General features: G+C 43.6%; 3 protein-coding genes across 5 annotated transcripts in view; 2 read left to right on the top strand and 1 right to left on the bottom strand.

Moving 5' to 3' along the window:
• Positions 1 to 27,124, top strand: gabarapl2 (GABA(A) receptor-associated protein like 2). Of its 2 annotated transcripts, XR_007030942.1 has the most exons (5): positions 1 to 334; positions 1,773 to 1,828; positions 6,502 to 6,674; positions 8,979 to 9,149; positions 27,107 to 27,124. XR_007030942.1 is itself a non-coding variant. In XM_035642257.2 (4 exons), exons 1-4 carry the CDS (start codon positions 301 to 303, stop codon positions 9,091 to 9,093), a joined length of 378 nt encoding a protein of 125 aa, XP_035498150.1. In that variant the 5' UTR covers positions 1 to 300; the 3' UTR covers positions 9,094 to 11,701. The 2 variants fall into 2 exon arrangements, 1 of the variants encoding a protein (XP_035498150.1); XM_035642257.2 differs by lacking the exon at positions 27,107 to 27,124 and having other exon boundaries at positions 8,979 to 11,701.
• adat1 (adenosine deaminase tRNA specific 1) lies at positions 12,067 to 17,929 on the bottom strand. The gene is made up of 9 exons (XM_035642255.2): positions 17,595 to 17,929; positions 17,014 to 17,082; positions 16,875 to 16,929; positions 16,525 to 16,655; positions 15,509 to 16,043; positions 14,233 to 14,378; positions 14,043 to 14,142; positions 13,766 to 13,852; positions 12,067 to 12,292 (listed from the first exon to the last, which is right to left on the bottom strand). Exons 1-9 carry the CDS (start codon positions 17,734 to 17,736, stop codon positions 12,160 to 12,162), a joined length of 1,398 nt encoding a protein of 465 aa, XP_035498148.2. The 5' UTR covers positions 17,737 to 17,929; the 3' UTR covers positions 12,067 to 12,159.
• Positions 18,610 to 27,260, top strand: part of wwp2 (WW domain containing E3 ubiquitin protein ligase 2) — a 41,980-nt gene continuing 33,329 nt past the window's right edge. For both annotated transcript variants that reach the window (XM_047333004.1, XM_047333005.1), the window contains exons 1-5: positions 18,610 to 18,751; positions 20,181 to 20,262; positions 21,752 to 21,908; positions 22,116 to 22,237; positions 23,416 to 23,553. In XM_047333004.1, coding sequence (XP_047188960.1) covers positions 20,193 to 20,262; positions 21,752 to 21,908; positions 22,116 to 22,237; positions 23,416 to 23,553 — 487 coding nt within the window. In that variant the 5' untranslated portion in view covers positions 18,610 to 18,751; positions 20,181 to 20,192. The remainder of the gene's footprint in view (positions 18,752 to 20,180; positions 20,263 to 21,751; positions 21,909 to 22,115; positions 22,238 to 23,415; positions 23,554 to 27,260) is intronic.

Consider the following 27,260-nt stretch of genomic DNA (forward strand, 5'->3'; position numbering starts at 1 on the left):
ATGCCCACCTGACTGTCTGTGTCTGTCACTTTCTTTCGACAGAGTGGTTATTTCCGGGGGGCACGTGAAGGCAGCGCAGCACCACCACACCTCGGTCGGGCAGTGACGTCACCTCGCAGCCGGACGGACAGCTTGAAGCTTCTGCTCCGACTCCTGTTGACGGTTTGTCTCGGTCTCTGTCCGCCGCTGTCCCGCAGACCTGTGAAGCATCTTCCTCCTCCTCCTCCTCCTCCTCCTCCTCCACTCCCGCTCCTCGACTGACTCACGCCACATCACGCAGCAGTGCGGGGACCAGCCAAGATGAAATGGATGTTTAAAGAGGACCATGCCCTCGGTAACGGGGTTTGGATTGTTATGAAACGAGGCGGTGTTGTTGTCATGTCATCCTCCTCCTCCTCTTCCTCTGTCTGTCTTAATTAGTATGATATTATTACTATATCATTACTATATTATTATAGAAATATTTCTGCCTTGTCATTCCACTCGGGGATGCAGACGTGCATGATGTCACGACGCCGTGGATCCATCACAGCTAACGGTGCATGACTAGCAACAAATGCTAACATGGTTTTTTTTCTTCCTGCTGCTGCTGCTGTCAAAATGACGCATCACAGTCAGTCAGCTGATCCCAAACCACAAGTGTGGCCTCCTCCTCCTCCTCCTCCTCATCCTTCTCTTCCTCCTTCTCCTCCTCCTTCTCCTCATCCTCCTCTTCCGCCTCCTCCTCCTCCTCCTCATCTTTCTCCTCCTCCTTGTCCTCATCCTCCTCTTCCTCATCCTCCTCCTCTTCTTCCTCCTCCTCCTCCTTCTCCTCCTCCCCCTCCTCATTCTCCTCCTCCTCCTCCTCCTTCTCCTCATCCTCCTCTTCCTCCTCCTCCTCCTCATCTTTCTCCTCCTCCTCCTTCTCCTCCTCCTCCTCTTCCTCGTCCTCCTCTTCCTCGTCCTCCTCCTCCTTCTCCTCTTCCTCCTCCTCCTCCTTCTCCTCATCCTCCTCTTCCTCCTCCTCCTCCTCCTCCTCATCCTCCTCCTCCTCCTCCTCCTCCTTCTCCTCTTCCTCCTCCTCCTCCTTCTCCTCATCCTCCTCTTCCTCGTCCTCCTCCTCCTTCTCCTCATAGTTCAGATTACAGTAATATCGGTTCATATCCAATAATCCACCAAGTACCTTTCTCTTTTCTTCACTTCCTGTTGTACCTGAGCTTTGTCCTCCACTCAGCTCGGTGCCGCCCAGACAGGCTTACAAGAGAAACCATGAAGAAAGATAAGAAAAGAAAAGAAAGCCGGTCATGTGACTCTCAACAGTCGAGTCAGTTTGAGTGACACTGATGCCAAATTCAAAAAAGCGTTTCCTCAACATTTACCATCAGTTTTGAATGGAGTTGAGTGTAAAAGTTCTGGGACGGACCGGGAGTTTCTGTTTCTCATAATCTCTCCAGATAATCTCAAGTGCCCCCTAAAAAAAGAAGAGGAGGAAAAAAAGAAAGTAGAGAGAGAGAGAGGATTCTAAAAGCAGCCTGTTATCTGGGCTAATGAACGACACCTCTCGTCTCCGGCCTCTGCTCAGCGTCACAGACACAGAAACTGTGACACTGACGAGTGTTAAATATCAAGTATCACCTCATGAAGGCCGTATATGATCTGAACTGGATGAAGATGAATCCCTGTTTAGCTGCTGCCTGTACAAAGCGCCGGTGAGACAGGAAGCTCCCGAGAGAGACGCCGCTCATCCCTGTAATATCTCACTTCCTGTCTGTCTCTCTCTCCCTCTCCCTCAGACCACCGATGTGTGGAGTCGGCCAAGATACGCAACAAATATCCTGACAGAGTACCGGTGAGTGTGTGTGTGTGAGTGAGTGACAGGAAGTCTTGATAGACGGGTAAACCCTGGACAGGTCTCCATCCAATCAGAGGGCTGACATCAAGGAAACAAACGCCCGGCGTCCACACTTCTACTACTGCGCTTTGCTTTCACCGCTGATGGTTATGTCGTGATAAGAACCAATCAGGAAGCAGGTGACGATGACGCAGTCGCCCATGTTTTAGCCCGTCCGTACTTCAACGCAGCCCCGGAGTTTTCAAACTACAAGGGAGCGAGCAGCGTTTCCAAACTTCTCAGTTTATTTGCTGGAAAACTCCGGAGTAGCGTGGACGCTCAGTCGTTTTTAAAAAAAAATGCAGTGAATGGCAGCCCTCTGATTGGCTGGTGACATAATCCTTAAAATGGGCGCTAACCCTGATTATCAGACGTCTTAAAGCTGCATCCACCACTTTCTGGAGAAAAGTCAGGGCAGGGATTTCTGTTCTTTTCGACAAGGTGGAACTGTCACCGACAGCAAGTGTTGGCCACGCTTTTCCATAAATCGCTGGTGGTCTAGTGGTGATTAGAACCAATCAGGAAGCAGGTGACAATGACGCAGTCGCCCCTTTTTAGCCCTTCCGTACTTCAACGCAGCCCCGGAGTTTTCCAGCAGCTAAAAGGGAGAAGTTTGGAAACACCCCGAAACAACTCCGGGGCTGCATTGAAGTACGGATGGGCTAAAAAGGGGTGACTTCCTGATTGGTTCTCATTATGACTAGACCACCTGGTCGCTAACACTTCCTGTCAGTGACAGTCCCAACTCGTCGTTGCTCCAAGAAAAGAAAATTCCAAAAAGTGGTGGATGCAGCTTTAAAGACGTTCGATTGGCTGCTGATAACCAGGGTATCGCACAGCGGCCATTTTAAGGAGATAGAGTAAGATTAAAGATTAAGATTAAAGATTAAATCTGTCCAAAATTACGTCCGGATCTATATTCCGGTGAGTCAGACAACAACAAGGAAAAACTTTCCGGAACGTTCGGTATAGAGTTAACGTACAGAGTTTAAGTACAGAGTTAACGTACAGAGTTAATATACAGAGTTAACGTACAGAGTTAACGTACAGAGTTAACTTACAGTTAACGTACAGAGTTAACGTACAGAGTTAATGTACAGAGTTAATGTACAGAGTTAATGTACAGAGTTAAAGTACAGAGTTAACTTACAGTTAACGTACAGAGTTAATGTACAGAGTTAACGTACAGAGTTAACGTACAGAGTTAATGTACAGAGTTAATGTACAGAGTTAACGTACAGAGTTAACGTACAGAGTTAACGTACAGAGTTAACGTACAGAGTTAACGTACAGAGTTAATGTACAGAGTTAACGTACAGAGTTAACGTACAGAGTTAATGTACAGAGTTAATGTACAGAGTTAATGTACAGAGTTAATGTACAGAGTTAACGTACAGAGTTAAAGTACAGAGTTAACGTACAGAGTTAACGTACAGAGTTAACGTACAGAGTTAATGTACAGAGTTAACGTACAGAGTTAACGTACAGAGTTAACGTACAGAGTTAATGTACAGAGTTAACGTACAGAGTTAAAGTACAGAGTTAATGTACAGAGTTAACGTACAGAGTTAACGTACAGAGTTAATGTACAGAGTTAACGTACAGAGTTAAAGTACAGAGTTAATGTACAGAGTTAAAGTACAGAGTTAATGTACAGAGTTAAAGTACAGAGTTAACGTACAGAGTTAATGTACAGAGTTAATGTACAGAGTTAATGTACAGAGTTAACGTACAGAGTTAATGTACAGAGTTAATGTACAGAGTTAATGTACAGAGTTAACGTACAGAGTTAATGTACAGAGTTAATGTATAGAGTTAATGTACAGAGTTAACGTACAGAGTTAATGTACAGAGTTAATGTACAGAGTTAATGTACAGAGTTAATGTACAGAGTTAATGTACAGAGTTAACGTACAGAGTTAATGTACAGAGTTAATGTATAGAGTTAATGTACAGAGTTAATGTACAGAGTTAACGTACAGAGTTAATGTACAGAGTTAATGTATAGAGTTAATGTACAGAGTTAACGTACAGAGTTAATGTACAGAGTTAACGTACAGAGTTAATGTACAGAGTTAACGTACAGAGTTAATGTACAGAGTTAATGTACAGAGTTAAAGTACAGAGTTAACGTACAGAGTTAATGTACAGAGTTAACGTACAGAGTTAATGTACAGAGTTAACGTACAGAGTTAATGTACAGAGTTAACGTACAGAGTTAACGTACAGAGTTAATGTACAGAGTTAACGTACAGAGTTAAAGTACAGAGTTAATGTACAGAGTTAAAGTACAGAGTTAAAGTACAGAGTTAACGTACAGAGTTAAAGTACAGAGTTAAAGTACAGAGTTAATGTACAGAGTTAATGTACAGAGTTAATGTACAGAGTTAACGTACAGAGTTAACGTACAGAGTTAACGTACAGAGTTAATGTACAGAGTTAATGTACAGAGTTAAAGTACAGAGTTAACGTACAGAGTTAATGTACAGAGTTAATGTACAGAGTTAACGTACAGAGTTAACGTACAGAGTTAATGTACAGAGTTAACGTACAGAGTTAACGTACAGAGTTAACGTACAGAGTTAATGTACAGAGTTAACGTACAGAGTTAAAGTACAGAGTTAAAGTACAGAGTTAAAGTACAGAGTTAACGTACAGAGTTAATGTACAGAGTTAACGTACAGAGTTAACGTACAGAGTTAATGTACAGAGTTAATGTACAGAGTTAATGTACAGAGTTAATGTACAGAGTTAATGTACAGAGTTAACGTACAGAGTTAATGTATAGAGTTAATGTACAGAGTTAATGTACAGAGTTAACGTACAGAGTTAATGTACAGAGTTAATGTATAGAGTTAATGTACAGAGTTAACGTACAGAGTTAATGTACAGAGTTAACGTACAGAGTTAATGTACAGAGTTAATGTACAGAGTTAACGTACAGAGTTAACGTACAGAGTTAACGTACAGAGTTAATGTACAGAGTTAACGTACAGAGTTAACGTACAGAGTTAACGTACAGAGTTAATGTACAGAGTTAACGTACAGAGTTAAAGTACAGAGTTAAAGTACAGAGTTAACGTACAGAGTTAATGTACAGAGTTAATGTACAGAGTTAATGTATAGAGTTAATGTACAGAGTTAATGTATAGAGTTAACGTACAGAGTTAACGTACAGAGTTAATGTACAGAGTTAACGTACAGAGTTAATGTACAGAGTTAATGTACAGAGTTAAAGTACAGAGTTAACGTACAGAGTTAACGTACAGAGTTAACGTACAGAGTTAATGTACAGAGTTAATGTACAGAGTTAAAGTACAGAGTTAAAGTACAGAGTTAAAGTACAGAGTTAATGTACAGAGTTAACGTACAGAGTTAACGTACAGAGTTAACGTACAGAGTTAATGTACAGAGTTAACGTACAGAGTTAACGTACAGAGTTAATGTACAGAGTTAACGTACAGAGTTAATGTACAGAGTTAACGTACAGAGTTAACGTACAGAGTTAACGTACAGAGTTAACGTACAGAGTTAACGTACAGAGTTAATGTACAGAGTTAAAGTACAGAGTTAAAGTACAGAGTTAAAGTACAGAGTTAACGTACAGAGTTAACGTACAGAGTTAACGTACAGAGTTAATGTACAGAGTTAATGTACAGAGTTAACGTACAGAGTTAACGTACAGAGTTAATGTACAGAGTTAATGTATAGAGTTAACGTACAGAGTTAACGTACAGAGTTAATGTACAGAGTTAACGTACAGAGTTAATGTACAGAGTTAATGTACAGAGTTAAAGTACAGAGTTAACGTACAGAGTTAATGTACAGAGTTAATGTATAGAGTTAATGTACAGAGTTAACGTACAGAGTTAATGTACAGAGTTAACGTACAGAGTTAATGTACAGAGTTAAAGTACAGAGTTAAAGTACAGAGTTAACGTACAGAGTTAAAGTACAGAGTTAAAGTACAGAGTTAATGTACAGAGTTAATGTACAGAGTTAATGTACAGAGTTAACGTACAGAGTTAATGTACAGAGTTAATGTACAGAGTTAAAGTACAGAGTTAACGTACAGAGTTAATGTACAGAGTTAATGTACAGAGTTAACGTACAGAGTTAACGTACAGAGTTAATGTACAGAGTTAACGTACAGAGTTAATGTACAGAGTTAACGTACAGAGTTAACGTACAGAGTTAATGTACAGAGTTAACGTACAGAGTTAATGTACAGAGTTAAAGTACAGAGTTAACGTACAGAGTTAATGTACAGAGTTAATGTACAGAGTTAAAGTACAGAGTTAACGTACAGAGTTAAAGTACAGAGTTAATGTACAGAGTTAAAGTACAGAGTTAATGTACAGAGTTAACGTACAGAGTTAATGTACAGAGTTAAAGTACAGAGTTAATGTACAGAGTTAACGTACAGAGTTAATGTACAGAGTTAATGTACAGAGTTAAAGTACAGAGTTAACGTCCTTATAGAGTTTTTGTTTCCCAGTCATCAACACTCAATCCTGCTGAGATTTTCCAGCTGTATTCACTCGGACACTTTACGGAACTTTTTTAAGGGGGCTGGCAGGAAAAGTTCTGGAAAATGTGCGGAGCATCATTTGAATGTTTCAACCCTGCAGGTGATCGTGGAGAAGGTCTCCGGCTCCCAGATCGTGGACATCGACAAGAGGAAGTACCTGGTGCCCTCCGACATCACGGTGGCCCAGTTCATGTGGATCATCAGGAAACGCATCCAGCTGCCCTCGGAGAAAGCCATCTTCCTGTTTGTCGACAAGACCGTCCCCCAGTCGAGGTGAGAGGGCGAGCGACGCCGCGAAAACCTCTTTTGAGTATCACTTTTTGAGTAATCCTCAAACAAACAGACAAACTGAACCAATCACAGAATCCACTGAGCCTCTGTCAAAACAGACCGGAAACAAAACACACATATTTGCCAAGAAACTTAATGTTTTGGAGGTTTATTAATTCATTTGGTCGACGGTAATAAACCAAACATCAGAGGCCTGATGACGCTCGTCCTGTGCGTGTCGTTACGAACTGACAGTAGGACGTCGCCATCCGACCATATGATCATCGATAAACAAGGTTCACGTTCAAATTTATATCTCAGCTGTAAAATCACAAGATTAATTAGAATTCTTGTGACTGTTTACAAACACAAATCTAAGAGACTGTTGACCGACATTATGTTCAAAGACACGATCAGCTGATGCAATTTTACTGAATCTGTCTCCAGCTATAAAAAAACCCTTTACACCCATTTTTACTGACGCTATAAATCATGTTCATGTGAGAGAGAGAGAAATCCATCCTCCTGTGAAAGAGGATGAGGATACGCCTGCACTCTCCGTTTACTCCCGTCACAGAAACACCTGGTATCTGGAGAAACATCAGTGACACGCGGTCACTCGGCGTATCTGAGGAATCTGACCTGCTTCTCAGACGCTTTGCGTTGCATTGATAAGGCATCTCCACACACACAGGCACACACACACACACACACACACACACTCTCACACTCACACACACACACACACTCACACACACTCTCACACTCACACACACACACACACTCACACACACACACACACACACACTCTCACACTCACACACACACACACACTCACACACACACTCTCACACTCACACACACACACACACACGGCGTGGTCAAGGTGAGAATGTTACGCTTCGTTGCTCTGTGTGAAAGTTAAAGACACAGAATTGGGAGGGGGGCGGGGCTTCTTTGTTCTGCTTTCATGAACCAAATTGATGTGTGCGTTTAAAAGACACGCATTCGCTGTTATATTACACTTCACACCAGCAAGCCCTCTTAATCTCACACACACACACACACACACACACACACACACACACACAAACTTTGGTTTGGCTCAGTGTGAATAAGTGAAAGGGTCAAAACGAGAACGAGATGGAAAACATATGAGGATGACAGAGGCTCATTCCAATCGTCTTTAAAAGAGACATATTCTGCTTTTTCAGTTGTTATCTTTTCTCTAGTGAGTAAGAAGTTTATATTTATGTAAAGGGAGTTAAAAAAAGTGCTTGAGGGAGAAAACTCTGTTACAGACGTGAATAAAGCAGCGAGTCGGACACGCCCCCAACAAAGCCAGATAAATCAAGAGCGAGAGAACTTGAGCTCTGGTTGCTTTGGCCACAACATGATAGAACCTGGCAACGTGATTGTTTGTACAGTAGATTTGTATATTTCAGGCGCATCAGGCACGTTACCGCAGTTCGTCCGTTTCCTCCGACAGAGGCAGAAATTACAATGTGGCAGGAAAATAAAAAAGTTGTTATTTGAAGTTAAATGCATCATTTAAAAACTTTAAAAGTTTCAAATCAAATAAATTACATGAGATCTTTAGAATTCCTCGAGATAGTGACGAGACACATGACGGGTGAGGCTGAATTGTCAAATTCCCTCAGGAAGTTTCCTACATCTTTGATCTGTTCAGATCCTCTAAGTGTTGAGGAAAGGTGCTCCAACGCTTCCTCTCCTGTCTCCTTCATCAGAGGACACACTGGAGCTTCCTAAGTGAGAGGAAGGAGATATAGACCCACAATGCATTGCGGCAGCGATATTTAATGTGACGCGTCATGATGGACGTAAACGATTCAATCTGAAGAAGAAGAAGAAGAGTATGAATATGACCCAGAAGAGATCATCATGTCAGTAACTGTTACATCAGAATCATTTACATGTGATGTCACGGTGGTAAAACACCGTAGTTTAGTGAAAGTCCAGTCGCATTCTCTGAGCAGCTGTCGGCTTCTCCTGAGTCCCATCAGTCCTCCTGACACCTTTCCTTGACCTCACAACGTTTACCACTGAGGTCAAGGTACAGTTGGCAGGAAGGAGGATTCGCCCTCACCCCATGTTGTCGGCCTCGAGAACTTCCTACATATGCATGAAGTGGTTGACCAATCAGAGCAGCTCTGGGCTTCATCGTGAGGGAGGGGCCTTAAAGATACAGAGGGTGTGAAGAGGAGCTGCAGGAAACTGATAGAGCATGTGAACCTTTTACAGTAATAACCCTGTGTGTGTGTGTGTGTGTGTGTGTGTGTGTTGCAGTCTGACCATGGGCCAGCTCTACGACAAGGAGAAGGACGAGGACGGTTTCCTGTACGTGGCGTACAGCGGAGAGAACACCTTTGGTCACAAGGCCTTTTATACAACACGTGGTTAACGCTCCCCTGAACACACCACAGTCTCCCTCTCTCTCACACACACACACACACACACGCGTGTTTCAGATCTCCACATGTAAATAAAACGCACCGACACACTTGGCACACTTGTCGCTCACGGATCTTTTTTTGTGATACTGAAAAAAAAAATCGTCATTAGTGTAAAAAAACATGCTTGAATTTAATAATGTTTTGTTATTTGGCCCCTAGTTACTGTTAAAAGGAGAGAAATATCTTCAACACTGCCACAAAATAAGAATATGAATTATTACCACACAAACAGACCGTCAGTTCAGTATCAACATGTACATATTCCAGTCGTCACACGATCACACTCGAATTCATTTCAGTGAGGTTTTTGTCGTCGATCATATAATCAATCAGAAATCATTAATCACATAATGGAGTGTATCCGTACGCCCTGTCATATCGTGTAAAAAGACTTTGGACGTGTAATTTAATACTGCATATACACTCGTGTACGAACAATAGGCAACGAGAAAGACTGAGCATGTGAGGAAGGGAGGGAGGAGGCGGGGCCTGTGAGGTGAGGGCGGAGCCTGTGATGGGCCCAGCACCAGGTTCCTGAAGTGTCACGTGACATTACGTTACGTTACGTTACGTTACGTTACGTTACGTCGCGTTACGTCGCGTTACGTGACGTTGCGTTACGTTACGTGACGTTACGTTGCGTTGCGTGACGTAACGTTACGGTTGCATTAGAGAGCGGGCGTCACCGGGGGGGACTCAGACCCCGCGAGTTGTTGAACCTCGTGAGCTGCTGAAGAACCAGACGCTCTTCTTGAAGTTTTATTTCTACGTCCTCGTCCTCGTCGTCACCGTGGCAACAATATGAAAATCACAAACCTCCTGACATGATCAGTTTGTTGCTTCATATCCATCAACACGGAACAGTGCGTTCTATGTTCGACTGTAAACAAAGATGGACGACGCATCTCTCCACTTCCATTAGAGATTGGTCGGTTACAGGCGCCGCCCTCTTTTAATAACCAAGAACCCATCGGCTCTGAACCTACTGTATTTTGAGTAAAGCCTGAATCGGGCGGCTCATAAGTTTTCTAGATATAAACAAGGGCGTTGACTCAGGAGCGACTGGACGTGGTTGGAGTGTCTTGAAGACGTTTCTTTCAGGAAGCGTGACGTCACATTCTGACCGGCGCCATCTCGTTTCTTTGTGCAACCAGACGTAGAATTGGGGGTGTGGCCTGACTGATACCAACCTACACCTGCAACCAACGATTGGACGGTACCAGCTGTCAATCACGCCGTGTCCACGCTATCGTCTTTGTTACTGTAACTGGACCATAATGTACAAAATGAACATCATGTTGTTGGAGAAGACTTGAAACTAGAGATTGAACCATAAACTCCTCAGGAAAATGTTTCACTGACGTTGTGAATCCAGTGAGAAGTAGAGTCACGTTCTGACAGTCGCCCCCTGCTGGTCAGAACACAGAACACAGGCTTCAGGTGCCTCTGCATTGACTTCATCTACAGTCTGGTGACGCGTTCACTTGCTCGCACGAGTTTGGCCGCTGGAACCTTTGTGCGTATTAGCATCATTTGCGCAAATATTTGCCCGTTCTTCTTTAACTTTCTCCGAAAAAACCTCATCTGAACAAACACACACAGACAAAGACACCCACAGAGACTGCTTATGTTTAGGGCCCAGAACTTGGAGCTACGGCCCTGTTGACGTATGTCATCTACTCGTGCGAATAACTTGCGTTGCGTCCGTCGTGAACGCACTATTAGGGTTTGGCGTCTCGTCGAGGAGCTCCGGGTGCTTCAGTTCTCGCCTTTTCAAGAAGCCACAACCAAGTCCAGTCGCTCCTGAGTCAACAGCCGCGTGGAAAACTGTCCACAGACGAGCTTTCTAGACTTTCTCTTTTGATAAAGGCTTTCTGGAAAGTGTAAAGAAATCACAGAAGTCGTCCGTCACGCAGGAATCCAATAAGCAGCGAGGCCGACCCACGTGTTTTCATCCCACTGAGCAGGACGACACGCAGGCAGCTGCATCCTGTTCCGTCAGCTGTGAAACGCCGTGATTAGAAAAACAGAACAAGCCTCATGGTCGTGTATTATTCTCCTCATCGTCCTGGAACGTGTCCCGAGATTGTTGCCACAGCGACAGACGCTTCAGACTCAGTAATGATTCAATTCACGCACAACTGTCAATCAAATGTCGTGTTTCAAGTCGAGTGTTGCTCGGTTCTTTGGCCTCGTGACATCAGAGCCTTCTCTCTCCACGCCGCCGCCACCGTCGCCGGTTTGGCTGCAGCTGAAGCTTTTGCCGCTGAGACGTCCGCCGCGTTTCCTCGACCTCGGCCGACCCCGTTGGCGTTTTTTGCGTATATTTGTGAACCGCGAGGCCGACTCCAAGCTTTTGAAATATGCCATGTAGATGTGTAATATAACGACGGAATGCTATGATATGATATTGAGGATTTTTGTTTTATTTCATCGCTGTTTGTGTGATCGTTAAATATATTTAACTAGAAGACATTACGGAGGTTTAGATATCTATGTGGGAAAAGGTTCAGGTAGCTGGAAGACCTGAGCAATAAAAGCAAACGTTAAAATGAATATTGTCTTTGTCTCATTTGGAAGGAAACAAACTGACGTAACACCACGTTATTAATCTGGTGTCCGAGGAAGAAATGTGACGGTTCCACTTCTTCTCTTGTTCCTGGACTGGAGGAGTTTATTCTGACGTGCAGAAAACTGATTCCTGCTGTTTCCTCTCAGCTGCAGTCGCACACACGTTGTGAAAAACAAAACCATCTGAGGACGAGAGAAGAAAAACGGTCATCGACCTCCCGGAGCAGCGTGACGCCGCCGGGCGCCGCCGTCGGCGTCCTGCAGCTGCGACACAAACACCTCAAACTAGATTCATCCAAGAGCTCAAACTTGCAGCTGATTCGACAGCTGTTCGGAAATGAACACCAGGCTTTTCAGGCAGTTTTATCATTTAATTAAAAAAGTGACAATGGATGGAGATGATTCTGTTTCATCAGTGGAACGTTCTGAGCTGCAGGTTCTTTTCAGCGGAACATCAGCAGACGTCTGTCGCTGCGCGGCCACAGAGGAAAGGCCTGCAGGAGCAGCTGCTGCAGGGCGCGCTGGTACGAGTGGGCCGCCCGCTTGTAGTCCCAGTACGTCTGCAGGTCGGCTCCCCTGAACACACACACACACACACACACACACACACACACACACACACACACACACACACACACACACACACACACACACACACACACACACACACACACACACACACACACACACACACGGGGGGGGGGGGGGGGGGGGATAAGCCAAACGATAAGAACTGGAGCATACATGTAACGCAGGTCACGCGATACGCGTGAGGTCACGGGGGTCTGATGTTATCACCGTACTGGATATTGGAACTTCTTCCTCAACGTTCGCTCTCCTTTTTATTTCTTTCTCCCATGTGTATTTATTTTTGCTTTTGAAAAATCCTTCGACCCTTAAAGATCAGATTCCGTCGGATACAATCGGTCATTATGTGAAACAACAGAGTGTTTGTGTGACAATGGACGTCAGTGTGTGTGTGTGTGTGTGTGTGTGTGTGTGTGTGTGTGTGTGTGTGTGTGTGTGTGAGACAACGTGGTGAAACTTGACCCTGCTCCACTTACACGCCGTCATGTGTCGAGATAGATCGTGTGTGTGTGTGTGTCTGTGTGTGTGGGGCAATCAATTTGATTTCAACCAGCCAATGAACTTTGACCTGCCTGCCCCCTTTTAAAACTTTGGAAAAAGTCCCGAGTGAGAAGAGGATTACTGGGCAAGCTGGCGGCAACACGACCCAGATGCCAACCCTTCGCCCAAATGTTCCGGAAAATGTTTATTATTACTTATATTTACACGTGTCGTGTCGGGATAGATCGTGTGTGTGGGGGCCAATTTTTTTTATTTTAATATAATATATATGTATATATATATATATATATATATATACACACACACACACATGTATGTATATTAGGGTATATATTGATCTTGGGTTATAAATGTATAACTTCATGTCCCATCAGACACAAAACTCTGTAAAGGTGCACATGGAAGTGTGTGTGTGTGTGTGTGTGTGTGTGTGTGTGTGTGTGTGTGGATCCTCTCCTAAGGGAGAACAGTGGTTTCTCTGTCAGCATTTCAGCAGAAAACCTGATCCCAGTCTCTCTCTCTCTCACACACACACACACACACACACACACACACACACACACACACACACACACACACACACACACACACACACACACACACACACACACACACACACACACACACACACACACACACACACTGAACCTTATTGAAAGAAATACAGACATTATGTGAGTTTTGAACAAACCACCTTCATCTTATGAATCAAGCATGAATCTGTTGTCACTTGTGTTTGATCCGTGATGTTAGAGACGTTTCAGTTCAGTCACAGATCAGAACATAAAGTTCTGATCATGGAAAACATGAAACATTCATTTGTTGCTGTTGGTCATTCGTTTCGCTGCAGCAGCAGAAGTTGTGACGAGCGTCCCTGAGAAAGATGAACTGATGGAGGCCACATCATTTTTTTTCCCAAACCCCGGCGAGAGGCTGAAAGAGTCTTTTGTCTGTTTGTACCTGAGCGAGTCGGGAAGCGCTGACGGATCCGTGGCTGAAACCAGAGACAGGAAGCAGCGGAACAGCTCCACTTTACACAGAAGAGACCTGGAATCACATGTCGGAATATCAATACATTCATAATTCATAGTGATGAAACAGTGAATTCTCACTCACTCACACACACACACACACATACATACATACATACATACATATATATATATATATATATATGTGTGTGTATATATATATGTATATATAATGTTTATATATGACATCGGTGTGTTGGCTCCACCTTGCTTTCACAGTTCCCAGATTCTTCTTGGTGACTCCGTGTTTGTAGCCGTTGGCGGTGACATCTAGTGGCTGCTCAGGCACATTACACCAGCTGATGGCTGAAATGTGTTAAATCATATTCAAGTTAATGTACATAAACAAACCTCCAGATTCCTTTTAAATCTCTGATTGAATGATAATAGTCCCACCTGCCCCGCAGGGGGAGACGCGTCCCTGTCCGGCCCGGTGCCGGAGCTCGGTCTGGGCCTGGCTGAGAGGGAACTCCAGGTCGGAGCGGAGCAGCAGCGGCGGACTCACGGAGAAACCGGCCGGGAGATCGGACACGTGGGAACACCTGAGGGAGACATTGAGAATATTCAGCTTTCGCAGATTTGATTTTGGACTTTTCCATAAATTCAAACAGTTAGAAAACCGACACATTGACTCCAGTTTATATCTTTTATTTCACTGAAGATGCAAAGAACATGATGTTTTCATGTATGTCATTATTATATATTGTTATTATTATTATTATCCGTGTATTGTATTTCCTTATGTTTTCTTATTTATTACCAGTGCTTTTTATTTTGCTGCTGTAACATGAAATGTCCCTGTTGTGGTATATAATAAAGTTTATACTATCTTATCTTTTTTTCACTTATCTTTCTTTATCTTATCATGCTGCTTTCAATAAAAAACTCCCAGGACGCCTGCAGGCGAACTGTCAATCATAAACCATCTACTCACAGTTACTGTAAATCATCACTATAAATGTTTCTGAACGTCACAAGGCTGCAGTGACGCTTATAAATTATCAATACAATGTATCGACGTTTGCATTTGCCAATAAGAAAATTTATATTTTACGTAAACGTTGTAGAAAACGTCAACATTTATGTTTTACGTAATAAATCTGTTTACTTTCAATTATTACTTGGATTTTTCGGGCCGATACAAATATATATATATATATATATATATATCTTTCAATGATTCCTAAGATGTCATTAAAAAACTTTTATAACAAATAAATGTAACTGAGGCTTCATATTTTATTTGTTTAACCATAAATTTTATCATAAATAACTATAAACAAAAAGAAAACACAAATATGTAGAACTTGAATTAAGAAAATAAACATAATTTATTTTACATTAATGTAAAAAACAAATATGCAATTTTTTTTGTCTGCATTGTTTATTCTGTAAAATAACAGATTTCATATCAGTAAACATAAGCGCCGAAACCAATATGTCAGTGAAATGCTCATATCAGCCATAATTATTATTATATTCATGTTTAATTTCTTAATTCAAGTTCTATATATTTGTGTTTTCTTTTTTTTTATAGTTATTTATAATAAAGTCTGTGGTTTAACTGTCAAATATCAAGTAACATTTCTTTGTCATAAAGGTTTGGTAACAACATCTTAGGAATCATTGCCAATTTCTTTCAAATATATAATATATATATCTCCTCCGTCACCTTGACGACAGCGCCCGATGCATCACGTCTCCACTGTATGGACACTTCCCCGTCACCACCACGCTGAAGTACAGCGCCTCCTGCAGGTAGTGCGACAGCAGCGCGCCCTGGAAGCCCAGCACTGCCCAGCGGGCCAGCTTGTCGCTGCAGGAGAGCGACAGGGTCGGTTCGCCCCGACCCGGCTTCACCCGCAGCAGCCCCGCGCCGTGGTACCCGGCCCCGGGCCGCAGGGGGTCGTCGGGGCCCCCGGGGACACACCGGGCCCCCGTCCTGTGGACGTCCGGGACCCGTGGACAGAGTTCTGGTTCTGGTTCTGGTTCTACAGGTGTTTCTGCGGCGGGACTCTGTCCTCTCTCCAGTGTCCTCGTCTCACCCAGACGGAGCAGCTTGGTGCTCGGACCATTGCTCGCCTCCTCTCGTTTCCTCTTCAGGTCTCCGCCAGCGTCCGTCTCTTCACTGCCCTGTGGTCCGGGGTCGACGGGGGGGCGGGGCTCAGACCGGCTGTCCGTCATGGGGACGATAGAGGCGTCGCCACCTGGTGACAGACAAATAAATCACCGAGGTTTTGTTGGTGGTTCATTCAATGACTGGATGGAAAGAAAATCACATTTTCAAATTGATTCTTAAAATCCAAAGATCAATATTGATATTAGTTTTTAGAAATGTACAGACAGACACAGACAGACAGACAGACACACAGACACACAGACAGACTGATAGACAGACAGACAGACAGACTCACAGACAGACAGATAGACAGACACACAGACAGATACAGACAGACAGACAGACAGACAGACAGATACAGACAGACACACAGACAGATACAGACAGACAGAGAGACAGACAGACACACAGACAGACAGACAGACAGACAGACAGACAGACAGACAGACAGACAGGCTCACAGAGAGAGAGACACACAGACACACAGACAGACAGACAGACTCACAGAGAGACAGACACACAGACAGACAGACAGACAGACAGACAGACAGACAGACAGACAGGCTCACAGGGAGTGTGGCTGGTGAAGAACAGGAAGGAGACTCCAGGCTTCAGTCTCCACTTCCCTCGTTCATCAGACGGACAGAACACGGAGCTGTCGCCGCCGCTCGCGACCCTGAGGAGCTGCTGCAGCAGGTACCTGCACACACACACACACGCACACGCACGCGCACGCGCACACACACACACACACACACACACACACACACACACACACACACAACTTGATTTAAAGAAAATTTACTTTTTTTCTGCATCTTTTGCTTATTCTGTGAAAATAAAAGTTTTCATATCATATTTTTTCATCAGCCGACAGATGAACCAACAGGACGACAGTAATCTGATTACAGACACACACCTGACACAGCCCCTCCGGGCGATGACTTCTGCGTGGCTGTCGTTCAGTACATCACCTGCATGGAGTCAAAAAACATATTGATCCAGAGATCGTTTGTCAGAAATGAAGACCAACATAATTCTGACACACACACACACACCTTCAGGACTCATGTGTGTCTGTCCAATACACTTGGTTCCAGTTCCCAGAGAAACGATCTCCTTCTTCACTGTGAAAAAAATATATAAGTTATTAAAATTTAAATTCATCACATTTAAACCTCTACATTTTTTCCTTTTTCCTTATTTTTAAACATGTTCATGTGTGTGTTTGTTCTGCTGCTCTGAATTGTTTACATGTAAAAAATAAATGTTCTCATTCTTATATTTTTTTCGCATTCTTTTTTTGTAAATTACACGTGACCATATATATAAAAAACAATAAAAGATGAAAGAAAATACAACAAAAATAAATACAAAAATTAAATTAAATTTAAAAATATAATAAATAAATAAATAATAATAATAACAATAATAAAACTAAATACAAAATAATAATAAAAAATTATAATTTATAAAAGAAATACTAAATTTAAAAATACTAAATTTAAAACAACAACTACACACATGGTAGAGTAAGAATGAATTTCTTTTTTTTCTAATTCTAAACATCCAGTAGTTTCTCTGGCTGGAATCGTGGAGAATATTAGAAATATTCATATCATCATTTCTTCCGTCGCACCTGAGTCGCAGTCCGGCCCCCGGGTGAGCTGGAGCACCGCGGCCAGCAGGGTCCACTCTCTGCCCGCCTCGGGCTTCCCCCGCCGGGGCAGCGCGGCGAAGCGCTCGTAGCACAACCGGGCGATTTCATCCGCGTCCACCATGTTTCACCCGGACCGGACAGCGGACACACTTCCGGGTTCGGACATGCGAGTTTTTCAAATAGTCACGACGTCACGCGAACAACATGTGAAGAATAATCCGATTAAAAGATTCAACTGACTCGTCTGTTGTTGTTCTTTTTCTTTTTAGACATCCCGGGAAAAACAGAGAAGCTACTTCCGGGCGGGACCGGAAGAGCTGCTTCACTTTCACAATAAAGGTCCTTCGTTTATAGATAACTGGGAAAATTATTATTATTAAGAAATTGTTGCATCATTTATTGTTCTTATTGTATAAAAAAGGAAAAACAACACAGAGGAAAGAAAAAATAATTGGAAAATAAAAAAATTCTGAAATAGTAACTCACTGAATGGTGTCTGGCTGCAGTAAAGGGCATAAGCCCCGCCCCCTCTATGTCATGTGAGGTCGTTCTTATCACTGGTGTTCATGTTTCTGATTACTTTGCTTTTCATTAGGTATTTGATGATATATAAACATAGGGTGAGACGTCATGATTGACAGCTGACTCCCGATTGGTCGAGAGCGTGTGTGTGGGAGGGGCCTCGATGCCATCACCACTGCATAGACTCTGGATCCTATACAGAGTATTTTAGTTTCATTGTTACACAGTGGGAGGAAGTGGAGATGTGTCGGCCATCTTTATCTTAAAAAAAATAAGATATGATTTCAATTTTTTTAGTACTCTTTGAATTTAACTTCAAACATGTATAGATTTTGCAAAACTTTTTCTTAGAATTGTTGTATTTTTGTGTTTTGGTTAATTTAATCTTATTTCAATATGTTTTAATATTATATTCAACACCATTGATAATTGTTTGCTATATATCTATAAATGAAATGTATTATTATTATTATTATTATGGGTGATACCATTTTTTTATGACCCACAATCCTGTGCGTTTTAAAGATGCGGGGGGGGGGGCGGTCACGTGGTATATTGTCACTGAGGCGGAAATGAAAGTTCGCTAGCGACACCAGCGGAGCGCAGCTGAAAAGGTACGAGGGGCAGTCAGATGACATCTAAACCGGATTAGTTGTCGTGTCACTGGGCGTCGACTGTTCGGACACGAGCCGCCGAACCGCCGGTGCGACTCCACTCGTCGTCCGGCGACTGGAACGGGTTTTATCGGCTTGTCCTTTTTGACGAGGTGCCGCTGCGAAGCTCGCTAACCGTTAGCTTCCTCTCAGATCAAGCCAGCCACAGTTAGCCGCACCCGGACCGGAAACGTGGCAACTTAACCTTCAAAACAAAACGAAGGAAAACAAGTTTCATATTTTATCACGTAGAATGAAGATTTATGTCATGTATTTTTATATCAGTAATAATTATTCTCTTAGTAGAGTGTTGGATCTCTTATATGTCGTATATTAATCTTTATATTTAGCTGCTTTTGTTAGTGGAGTTTTTTAGTTTTGAAATTATAACCGGAAGTGTGAGCGTTTTGCCTTCGCCTAGCGTGATAGCGATGGATAAGAAATACCTTGCTCATCTTCCGTGTTTGTGTTTTGTGCGCAGCAGCAGCAGCCGCAGCCAAGGGTATTTAAACACCGGGGGCAGGACGTCGGTTCAGCCGGTTACCGGTTAAATCTCTAACTGACTAACTAAGTGTCTAACTAACTCCCGCTGTGGACCGTTGTGTTGTGGTCCGGTGGCTCTGATCTGCGGAGGAGAGAGAGGGGAGGAGGAGAGAGAGGAGGAGGAGGAGGAGGAGGAGAGAGAGGAGGAGGAGAGAGAGGAGGAGGAGGAGGAAGAGGAGATAGAGGAGGAGGAGGAGGAGGAGGAGAGAGAGGAGGAGGAGAGAGAGGAGATAGAGGAGGAGGAGGAGGAGGAGAAGGAGGAGGAGAAGGAGGAGGGAGGAGAAGAAGGAGGAGGAGAAGGAGGAGAGAGAGGAGGATGAGAGAGAGAGGAGGAGGAGAAGAAGGAGGAGAGAGAGGAGGATGAGAGAGAGAGGAGGAGGAGAAGAAGGAGGAGGAGAGAGAGGAGGAAGAGAGAGGAGGAGGACTCTCAGGTTTGTGTCCTCCGGTTGATACATCACGTTCTTATTATACGTGTCTTTGATTGGTCAGTCTGACACCGTGTGGCCACTGGGGGGGGTTCCTGCCTGGCCTCAGGCCCGGGACACCAGCAGTCACCTTGGTGCTGCAGCAGGATGATGATGAGGACCCTTCCTCCTCCTCCTCCTCCTCCTCCTCGTCACTAGCCGGTGTTCCAGGGTCAGAGTGTCTTTGTCCTCCGTCACTGACTTTGACTCAAGGTGATGTTCGTGTTCAGGTTCTGATGAGCGTCCCGACTCTCTCTCTCTCTCTCCTTGGGCCTCGTGTGGGAGGATAAACAAACCTGTCACACACACTTTGTTGTTGTGTTCATGAGGTTTGTTGTTGTCGTTGTGATGACGTCATGTTTGTGTGTGTGTGTTTGTGTCAGAGCTGTGATGTCATGGCAGCTGCCAGCGTGAGCAGACCCGCCGCGGCCCCGACCACGGAGAAGTCTCAGCTCATCCTGAAAGGTAATCATCGTTTTTTATTTCTAGCACTAGCATTTCTGTGTTTGATCTCAGAATTCATCTCCAGACGATAAAAAAAGCGTATTTTTTTTAGTTTCTATTGGACACACGAGTCACCTGGTCACGTTGGAGCTCGACGGTTAAACTGTGAAATACTCAATTACATTTCTTTGTCATAAAGGTTTGATAACAACATCTTAGGAATCAGTGACAGATTAATCTATTAATATGTGTATATATACACATATACATATTTTGGGGCCCGATAGCAATATTAGGGAGTACAAGATATCCGATACAGATACATCGTCCGATATATGTATATTTATATATATTTTCCTAAGACGTCGTTATCAAACAGATTACAGAAAAAAGGAAAAATTGTATCGATTTGAAAATGTTGTAGTCCCTAATAACGATTTCGACATCGGCCCCCGAAAGTCCATATTCCGTCCGTTCTACTTGTGTTTTGTATAAACAGGCTAAAAAAAACGTCCAGTGTGACGAAGGTCTTCTCCTCTGTTTTTACCCGGTGACAGTTCTGACTCCGCCCCCTCAGTGACCTTCACTGTCGATGGTTTGACCTCTGACTCACCTCTTCATTTATCTTTCTACCTCCTCTCCTCCACCTCCGCTCGCTCTGACGCAAACCAACTCCGATTCTTTCTTTCACTTCCTGGCTCTTCTCTTCCTCCTCCTCTCTGTCACTTCCTCCTCCTCCTCCTCCTCCTCTTCTTCTTCTCCCGGCTGTGATATGAGTAACAGTTTGTTCTGCTGGATGTTTATGAGGTTGAAGATCTGTACAGACAGACTCTGACTGTTGTTATCGTTTGACTACGTGTCCTGATCAGATGCTGCGTGTTGTGTCCTGATCAGGCTGCATCAGAGATCCAACTGTGATTCAACTGTCACATGCTGCAACAAGATTCTCCCCAGGCCCATGAAAAAATTGTGTTTTATAGGATATGGAAGAAGTTTCATGGAGTTATTGAAAGTCCTGGAAAGTCCTGGAACACCATCAGTGCTCATAAACTGGCTGTATTTCTTCTTCTTCTTCTTCTTCTTCTTCTTCTTGTTTTCAGGCCTCCTCATGTCCGTATGATTATTGTCCTCGACCCCGGTCTCATGAAAACAAATCAGTGGGACCTCAGATGTTTCTTTTCTTTTTCCTCCACTAGAGGGCAGTGTTTATGTCCCTCTCCTTTCTCGCCCAAAAAAGTTGTTCCCCAAATCCAGACCACAAGTGTGATCACATGGGACAAAGCGTTTGAACTGGTGATGGACAGTTGTTTTCCCACAATGCATTGCTTGAAGGAAATTAACTCAACAAAAAGGACTAAAAAAGGCCTCCTCCGCAAGATGAACATAGCGGAAAAAAAGGAGATAAATGTCCCTATCGTGGTTTGACTGACGGTTTATTCTCATTTATATTAATTCTCTCCTCCATGTTTTTGTCCTGTGGGTGTGTGTGCGTGCGTGTGCGTGTGTGCAGTGGTCTCGGCGAAGCCTCAGTCTCCCAAGCTGCCGAATAGACACTCTCGTCTCAGCTCGTTCGTGGAGGTGACGGCCGACGGTCTGAGCAGCGAAACCAAGAAAACGGGCAAACGCAGCGGACACGTCGAGCTGCAGTGGAACGAAGACCTCACCCTGTGAGAACACACACACACACACACACACACACACACGATACAACACTGACACACTTCTTTAAAAATACAACAATTACTGTGAATCAGTAGGTTGGACACCGACGTGAAAAAAACACTACTAACTAACTACAAACTGATCCAATGTTTCTGAGTTATTTGAGTAATTCTTATTTATATCACATGACTGTTTTCTTGTGTGTGTCACAGTAACGTGACGCCTCAGAGTCGTCTGGACCTGAAGCTGTGGAGCTGCCACACCCTGAGGAAGGAGCTGCTGGGCAGCGCCACCATCGACCTGCTGGACACACTGCGCTCACACGATGGCAAGAGTGAGGACACGCACACACGCGCGCACACACAAACTCACACTCACAAACACACACACACACACACACACACACACACACACACACACTTTCAAGTCCAGTGTGTACGATTCAGGAGGATCTATAGATACATCTTTATAATTATGTTTTCATGAGTGATTAATCACCTGAAACTAAAAGTCTTATGATCTGTATATCGACATCAGATCCTCTGAGTGCGTCGTGTTTCTACGGTGGCCCAGAACATACAAACCGGACACTGTCTCTCCAGAAGCACTCGGTTCTGTTCCGACGTGTTGTCTTTGTAGCAGCGACGGTTCAAAGTGTGTGGTTGTTGCTCTGCGTTAACGTAGCTGTCGTCTCACTTCCCCGGGTCAAACACTGACGCAAACATGTTTTTTGCGTGAGTGAGGTCAAAGCAAATTGTAAATTGTGAGGTTGCTTCTCGGCCCGCGAGGTCGAGGTCGTCACGTCTGGTGACATGTTACCTTAAACACCCCCCAAAGAAAATCCTTTAAATCACTCTGATTTTCTCTGTAAATGTTTTTTTTCTTTTTTCGAAATGGTATCTAACGTGGCGCCTGAAATAAATCACACTTCTCTCAGTAATTGACTGCAGTGACTCTGATGTGATGAGGAACGTGCTTCTCTGTCTCATCAAGTTTCCTGAAACGTATTTTGCTTCATATGTCGGATGTTAAAAATGAAAAAACCTTGTTGATGCTGGTTCCTCTAGAACAGAACTGATACTGAAACTTGACCTTAAATAAAACTTAAAAAGAGTCGGGTGATGTTTCTCTGTAAGAGTGTTTTTCATCGTCTTCTGGTGTTTATTATTATAATTTAAAAAATGCATCGCAGCAGCTATAAATCAATAAACGTCAGACCACAGAGGTGAGTTACGTCTGACCGAGCTCAGCTCCTCTGACAGTTTTCTGTTCTCGGTGTGGTGGAATAATTTAGTGAATAGACGGCGACAGAAATGTCCCGTCACTGTGAAGTGAAGTACGACAGTTCGATCTCCAGCTCCTCTGTAATTAATGTGTCTGCAGGGCGGGTCGTCCACAGATATGCAAGATAAAACACCGCGTTCACACTCTACGTTGGACTTCCTGTCGTCCCGTCTCCCTCCCCCCCGTCACCAGCCCTCCTCTCACGCTCTGTTTCCTCCCCCCCTCCAGTGGAGAACGTCCAGCTGAGTCTGGTGCTGCAGACGGAGAACAAAGGCTCGGTTGTAGCGGGAGGCGAACTCAACGTCTGTCTGGACGGCATGGCTGTTGATCTGGGCTCGCTGCCCAACGGCAGAACGGCAGCAGACAGTGAGTCCCCCCGCCTTTCACACACACACACACACACACACACACACACACACACACACACACACAGGTGAAGACACATGTGGATGTCACTTGTCGTAGTATAACTCCAGGAAAACAATTTTCATTTTTCCTCGACCCCCCGTACGTCCTCTGAACCTCAGAGGAAAAAAACAAGAAAGAACTGACGGGTAAAAAAGAAAAAAAGGCAAATCTAAAATTATTCCTCCGGGGAAAATGAGGTACAAGAATAGAGTAAAGAAAAGAAGATGGGTGTGTATTTAATTTCCACCCAGTGATATGCGTAGAGCGCAACATGTAGGTTTAATGTAAATCAGGAAGAAGTTTGTCACATTAGGTGTGACTTCCTGTCGTCAGCAGGTGGCGCTGTGACCGTGGCTCAACGTTGATATGTAGTGTTGAGGGCGGGGATGTTATCATAAGTGAGGAGTTCGGGGTGAGATCGGATCATGTAGCTTCGTATACAAGCAACTTCCTGTTTCACGGCGAAGGATCTGAAAATCGCTGGAATTCGCCACGTGGTCACGGCAACGGCCTCTGACGAAAACTCTGTATTTGAATAACTTTTGATCCTGAAGGTGTTTTCCATACGCTTCCCAAATTTGAAGTGGATCTGAGTGTCCAGGACAAGTTTGGTCTTAGGGCGTAGCTCCCAGAGGCTTTTTTTAACATCTGGACATGATACATCAGCGTCCCAAATGTCGTACATGTGGGAGGAACGCAATGTTGGGGCTTGACTTTAGGGGGCGCTCTGGAGCAATTTTATTGCCTCCACCACCATAAAAAACATTAAATACATAAATTACATAAATTACATAGAACTTTTCCAGCAGGTTTAGTGCTCAGGCCATAAATATGAGCTTTGAATCATCCATATCCTGCTTTAAGGTGAATAAAACTTTCAACAAATTTAATATTAAACAATCACACACAACTTTGGGCGTATTCAACATCCGCTAAATCATAGGTAAACAAAAAAACACAAGGTGAAGCGAACATTGTTCATATATGAAATATATATTAATGTGAAACACCCTCACACTGTTTTCCCACAGAAAGTTATACACAAGTACAGAACCATCTCTCACTCTTTCCTTTTCCCGTCTCTCTTAAATGTTTCTTTCTCTTTTCCAACACACAAACACGTACACACACACACACACACACACACGTATAGTTTCTGTTTTTACAGTAAGACGTTTGTGTGTGTGTCTCCGCCTCCTCCCCGGTAATGAGTTTTTTCCCCACTTGGAAAATGTAACTGTAAATGACAAGTTTTCTCTTTTTTTTACCCACAATGCTTTGAGCTCCCGCTGTTTGTTTTGAGTTTTGGTCTCTTTGAGTGTCGAGCCCCCAGGTTTACTATTTATGCGGTGACAGAATTATACATGTGATATTATGACCTCCACATGAGGACTGTAACCTCTGACCTTTGAACCAGGTCAAGGTGGATGACCTTTAAGACTTTTCCAGGTGAACGAGTCGTACTCAGTCCGTCACCGTCTCTCCTCTTGGTCTCAGTAACTTTCCTTCTCACTGGCTCGGTGTCGGTAAACATCTCTGCGTGTTCTCTCACCGCAGGACACGTGACCCCGCCCCAACTCAAAAACACACACACCTCAGGACTCTTATTAAAAAATTATATGTTTTTCTTACATAAGCAGACTCAACTGTGCAACACAGATCCTGGAAATGTGAGATGAGCACCAGGAACAGTTTCTCTGTGTTGGCCTGAGAGGTTTAAGCCAGTTTTTCAAAAATGTAACCGCTTTCCTTAAAGAGTGATGTAATATTCACTGCCACTAGATGTCGCTAATGCAGCAGCGTCTCGTCTTGGCACATTTTTTTAATTCAGCGAATATATTGGTCGCGGTCCGTTAGCTGTCGCTTCTGTGTGCGCGCTAAAGAAGAACCAGGCTACTGGTTTCGAGTTAGCCGTGATGGTAACGCTGCCGCTAGTTAACGCTTAGAGCCAGAAAAAAAAGTAGGAGCTTCAGTGAACATTCTTCTTTTTAAAGTTTAACCCTTAACGCGTATATATAATTGTAAATAAAAAGTAAACACAAACATAAAGAAGTTGAATTCCCTTTTTTTTCTTCTTTTAATGTAAACTGTAAAAACTTTTCTGCATCATTTATTCTGTAAAATAAGTTTTCATATCTGAAACATTGATACTGAAACGTCCGATGAACACGTCGAGATCCAGTAAAGAGCTTAAGAATGTGTAAGTGTGTGGTTATTTATTTCTACAGATTCTGACTTTAGATGATGTTTAATCCAAAGTTTTTCCCTTTCTGCCAAAAATAACACGTCAAGAATATTTTCTTTTACTACACGTATAAAATATAGCCAGTGTCCAGCTGCAGCTCTGTTTCCACATCAGCCCTCACACACTCACATGTATTCATTGACCCTGAACACTGACACGAGCGTGTATGTTCCTGCTCCCAAACTAAATATGAAATAATTCATAACCCTCAAGAGGAACGTGCTTCAGCCCCTCGGAGCCGTCGACTCGCTGTCAGCACAAACGCTAACGTCTTACCTTCCTCTGAGGTCTGGAGGTGGAGAGGAGGTGTCTCTTTAACAAACACACACTTATTACCATGTTCTTACAACCAGAGCCAGGTCCATGTATCCATGTCCACACACACACACACACACACACACACACACACACTGAGCGCTGCACAGAGCCCACAGTGTGTTCTGCTGAATGGACACAGGTCCTGCAGTCGGGGCCAAGGCCTGAATAAATGTGTCTCTTTGTGACCGTTCAGATGTGAAGAGGACGTGTGTGTGTGTGTGTGTGTGTGTGTGTGTGTGTGTGTGTGTGTGTGTGTGTGTGTGTGTGTGTGTGTGTGTGTGTGTGTGTGTGTGTGTGTGTGTGTGTGTGTGTGTGTGTGTGTGTGTGTGTGTGTGTGTGTGTGTGTGTGTGTGTGTGTGGTTGTACCACATGTCTTCACAAGAGCAGCACGATGAGAAGGGAGGGCGGGTCCTCACTCATGAGTTCACCCCATGTCCCCTGTGGGTCAATAAATAAACATAGACAACTAGATGAAATAAATAGAATAAAAGTCAAATAGATGAGGAACCGCTGCCTGAACAGAAACAACAGTTCTGAAAATGTATTCATTTGTTTCCTGGCTGATCACTGTCATCTCTTCCTGTTCAGAAAGAAGCTGTAGCTGAATAGAAGTCGGTGATCTTAGCAAAACTAATTATGTCACCATCTTTTTAACAGACAATCCAGACTCAAACCAAACATCTCACATCACTTTGACGTGTCATTTTTTACTCTTTGGCTTTGTCTGGACTCGACAAATATTAATTTGTGATCCTTTATATGTGTTGATAAAGAGATTTTACTTACTTTCGGACGGACAGACGAGCTGTTTACCTTCGTTCTCCGGCCTTAATGCTAAGCTAAGCTAACCTGCTCCAGGTATCGATCCTATCATCTGACTCCTGTAATGCCAAGTGTCAGGTAAGGTGGCCCCGAAGTGCAAATCACAACGGCAACTCAAAAAAACAGACACACACACACACACACACACACACACACACCTTTTTCGGTTTCTGTTTTGCCGGTTTGTTTGTTTTAGATTTTTTTTTGTGTGTTTTTTTTGATCAGTTGTTGTGATTTGCACTTCAAGGCCACCGTAGTCCAACACGATGGGGGATGAATA

This window comes from Scophthalmus maximus, chromosome 7 (assembly GCF_022379125.1).
Source record: "Scophthalmus maximus strain ysfricsl-2021 chromosome 7, ASM2237912v1, whole genome shotgun sequence".
NCBI lineage: Eukaryota > Metazoa > Chordata > Actinopteri > Pleuronectiformes > Scophthalmidae > Scophthalmus > Scophthalmus maximus.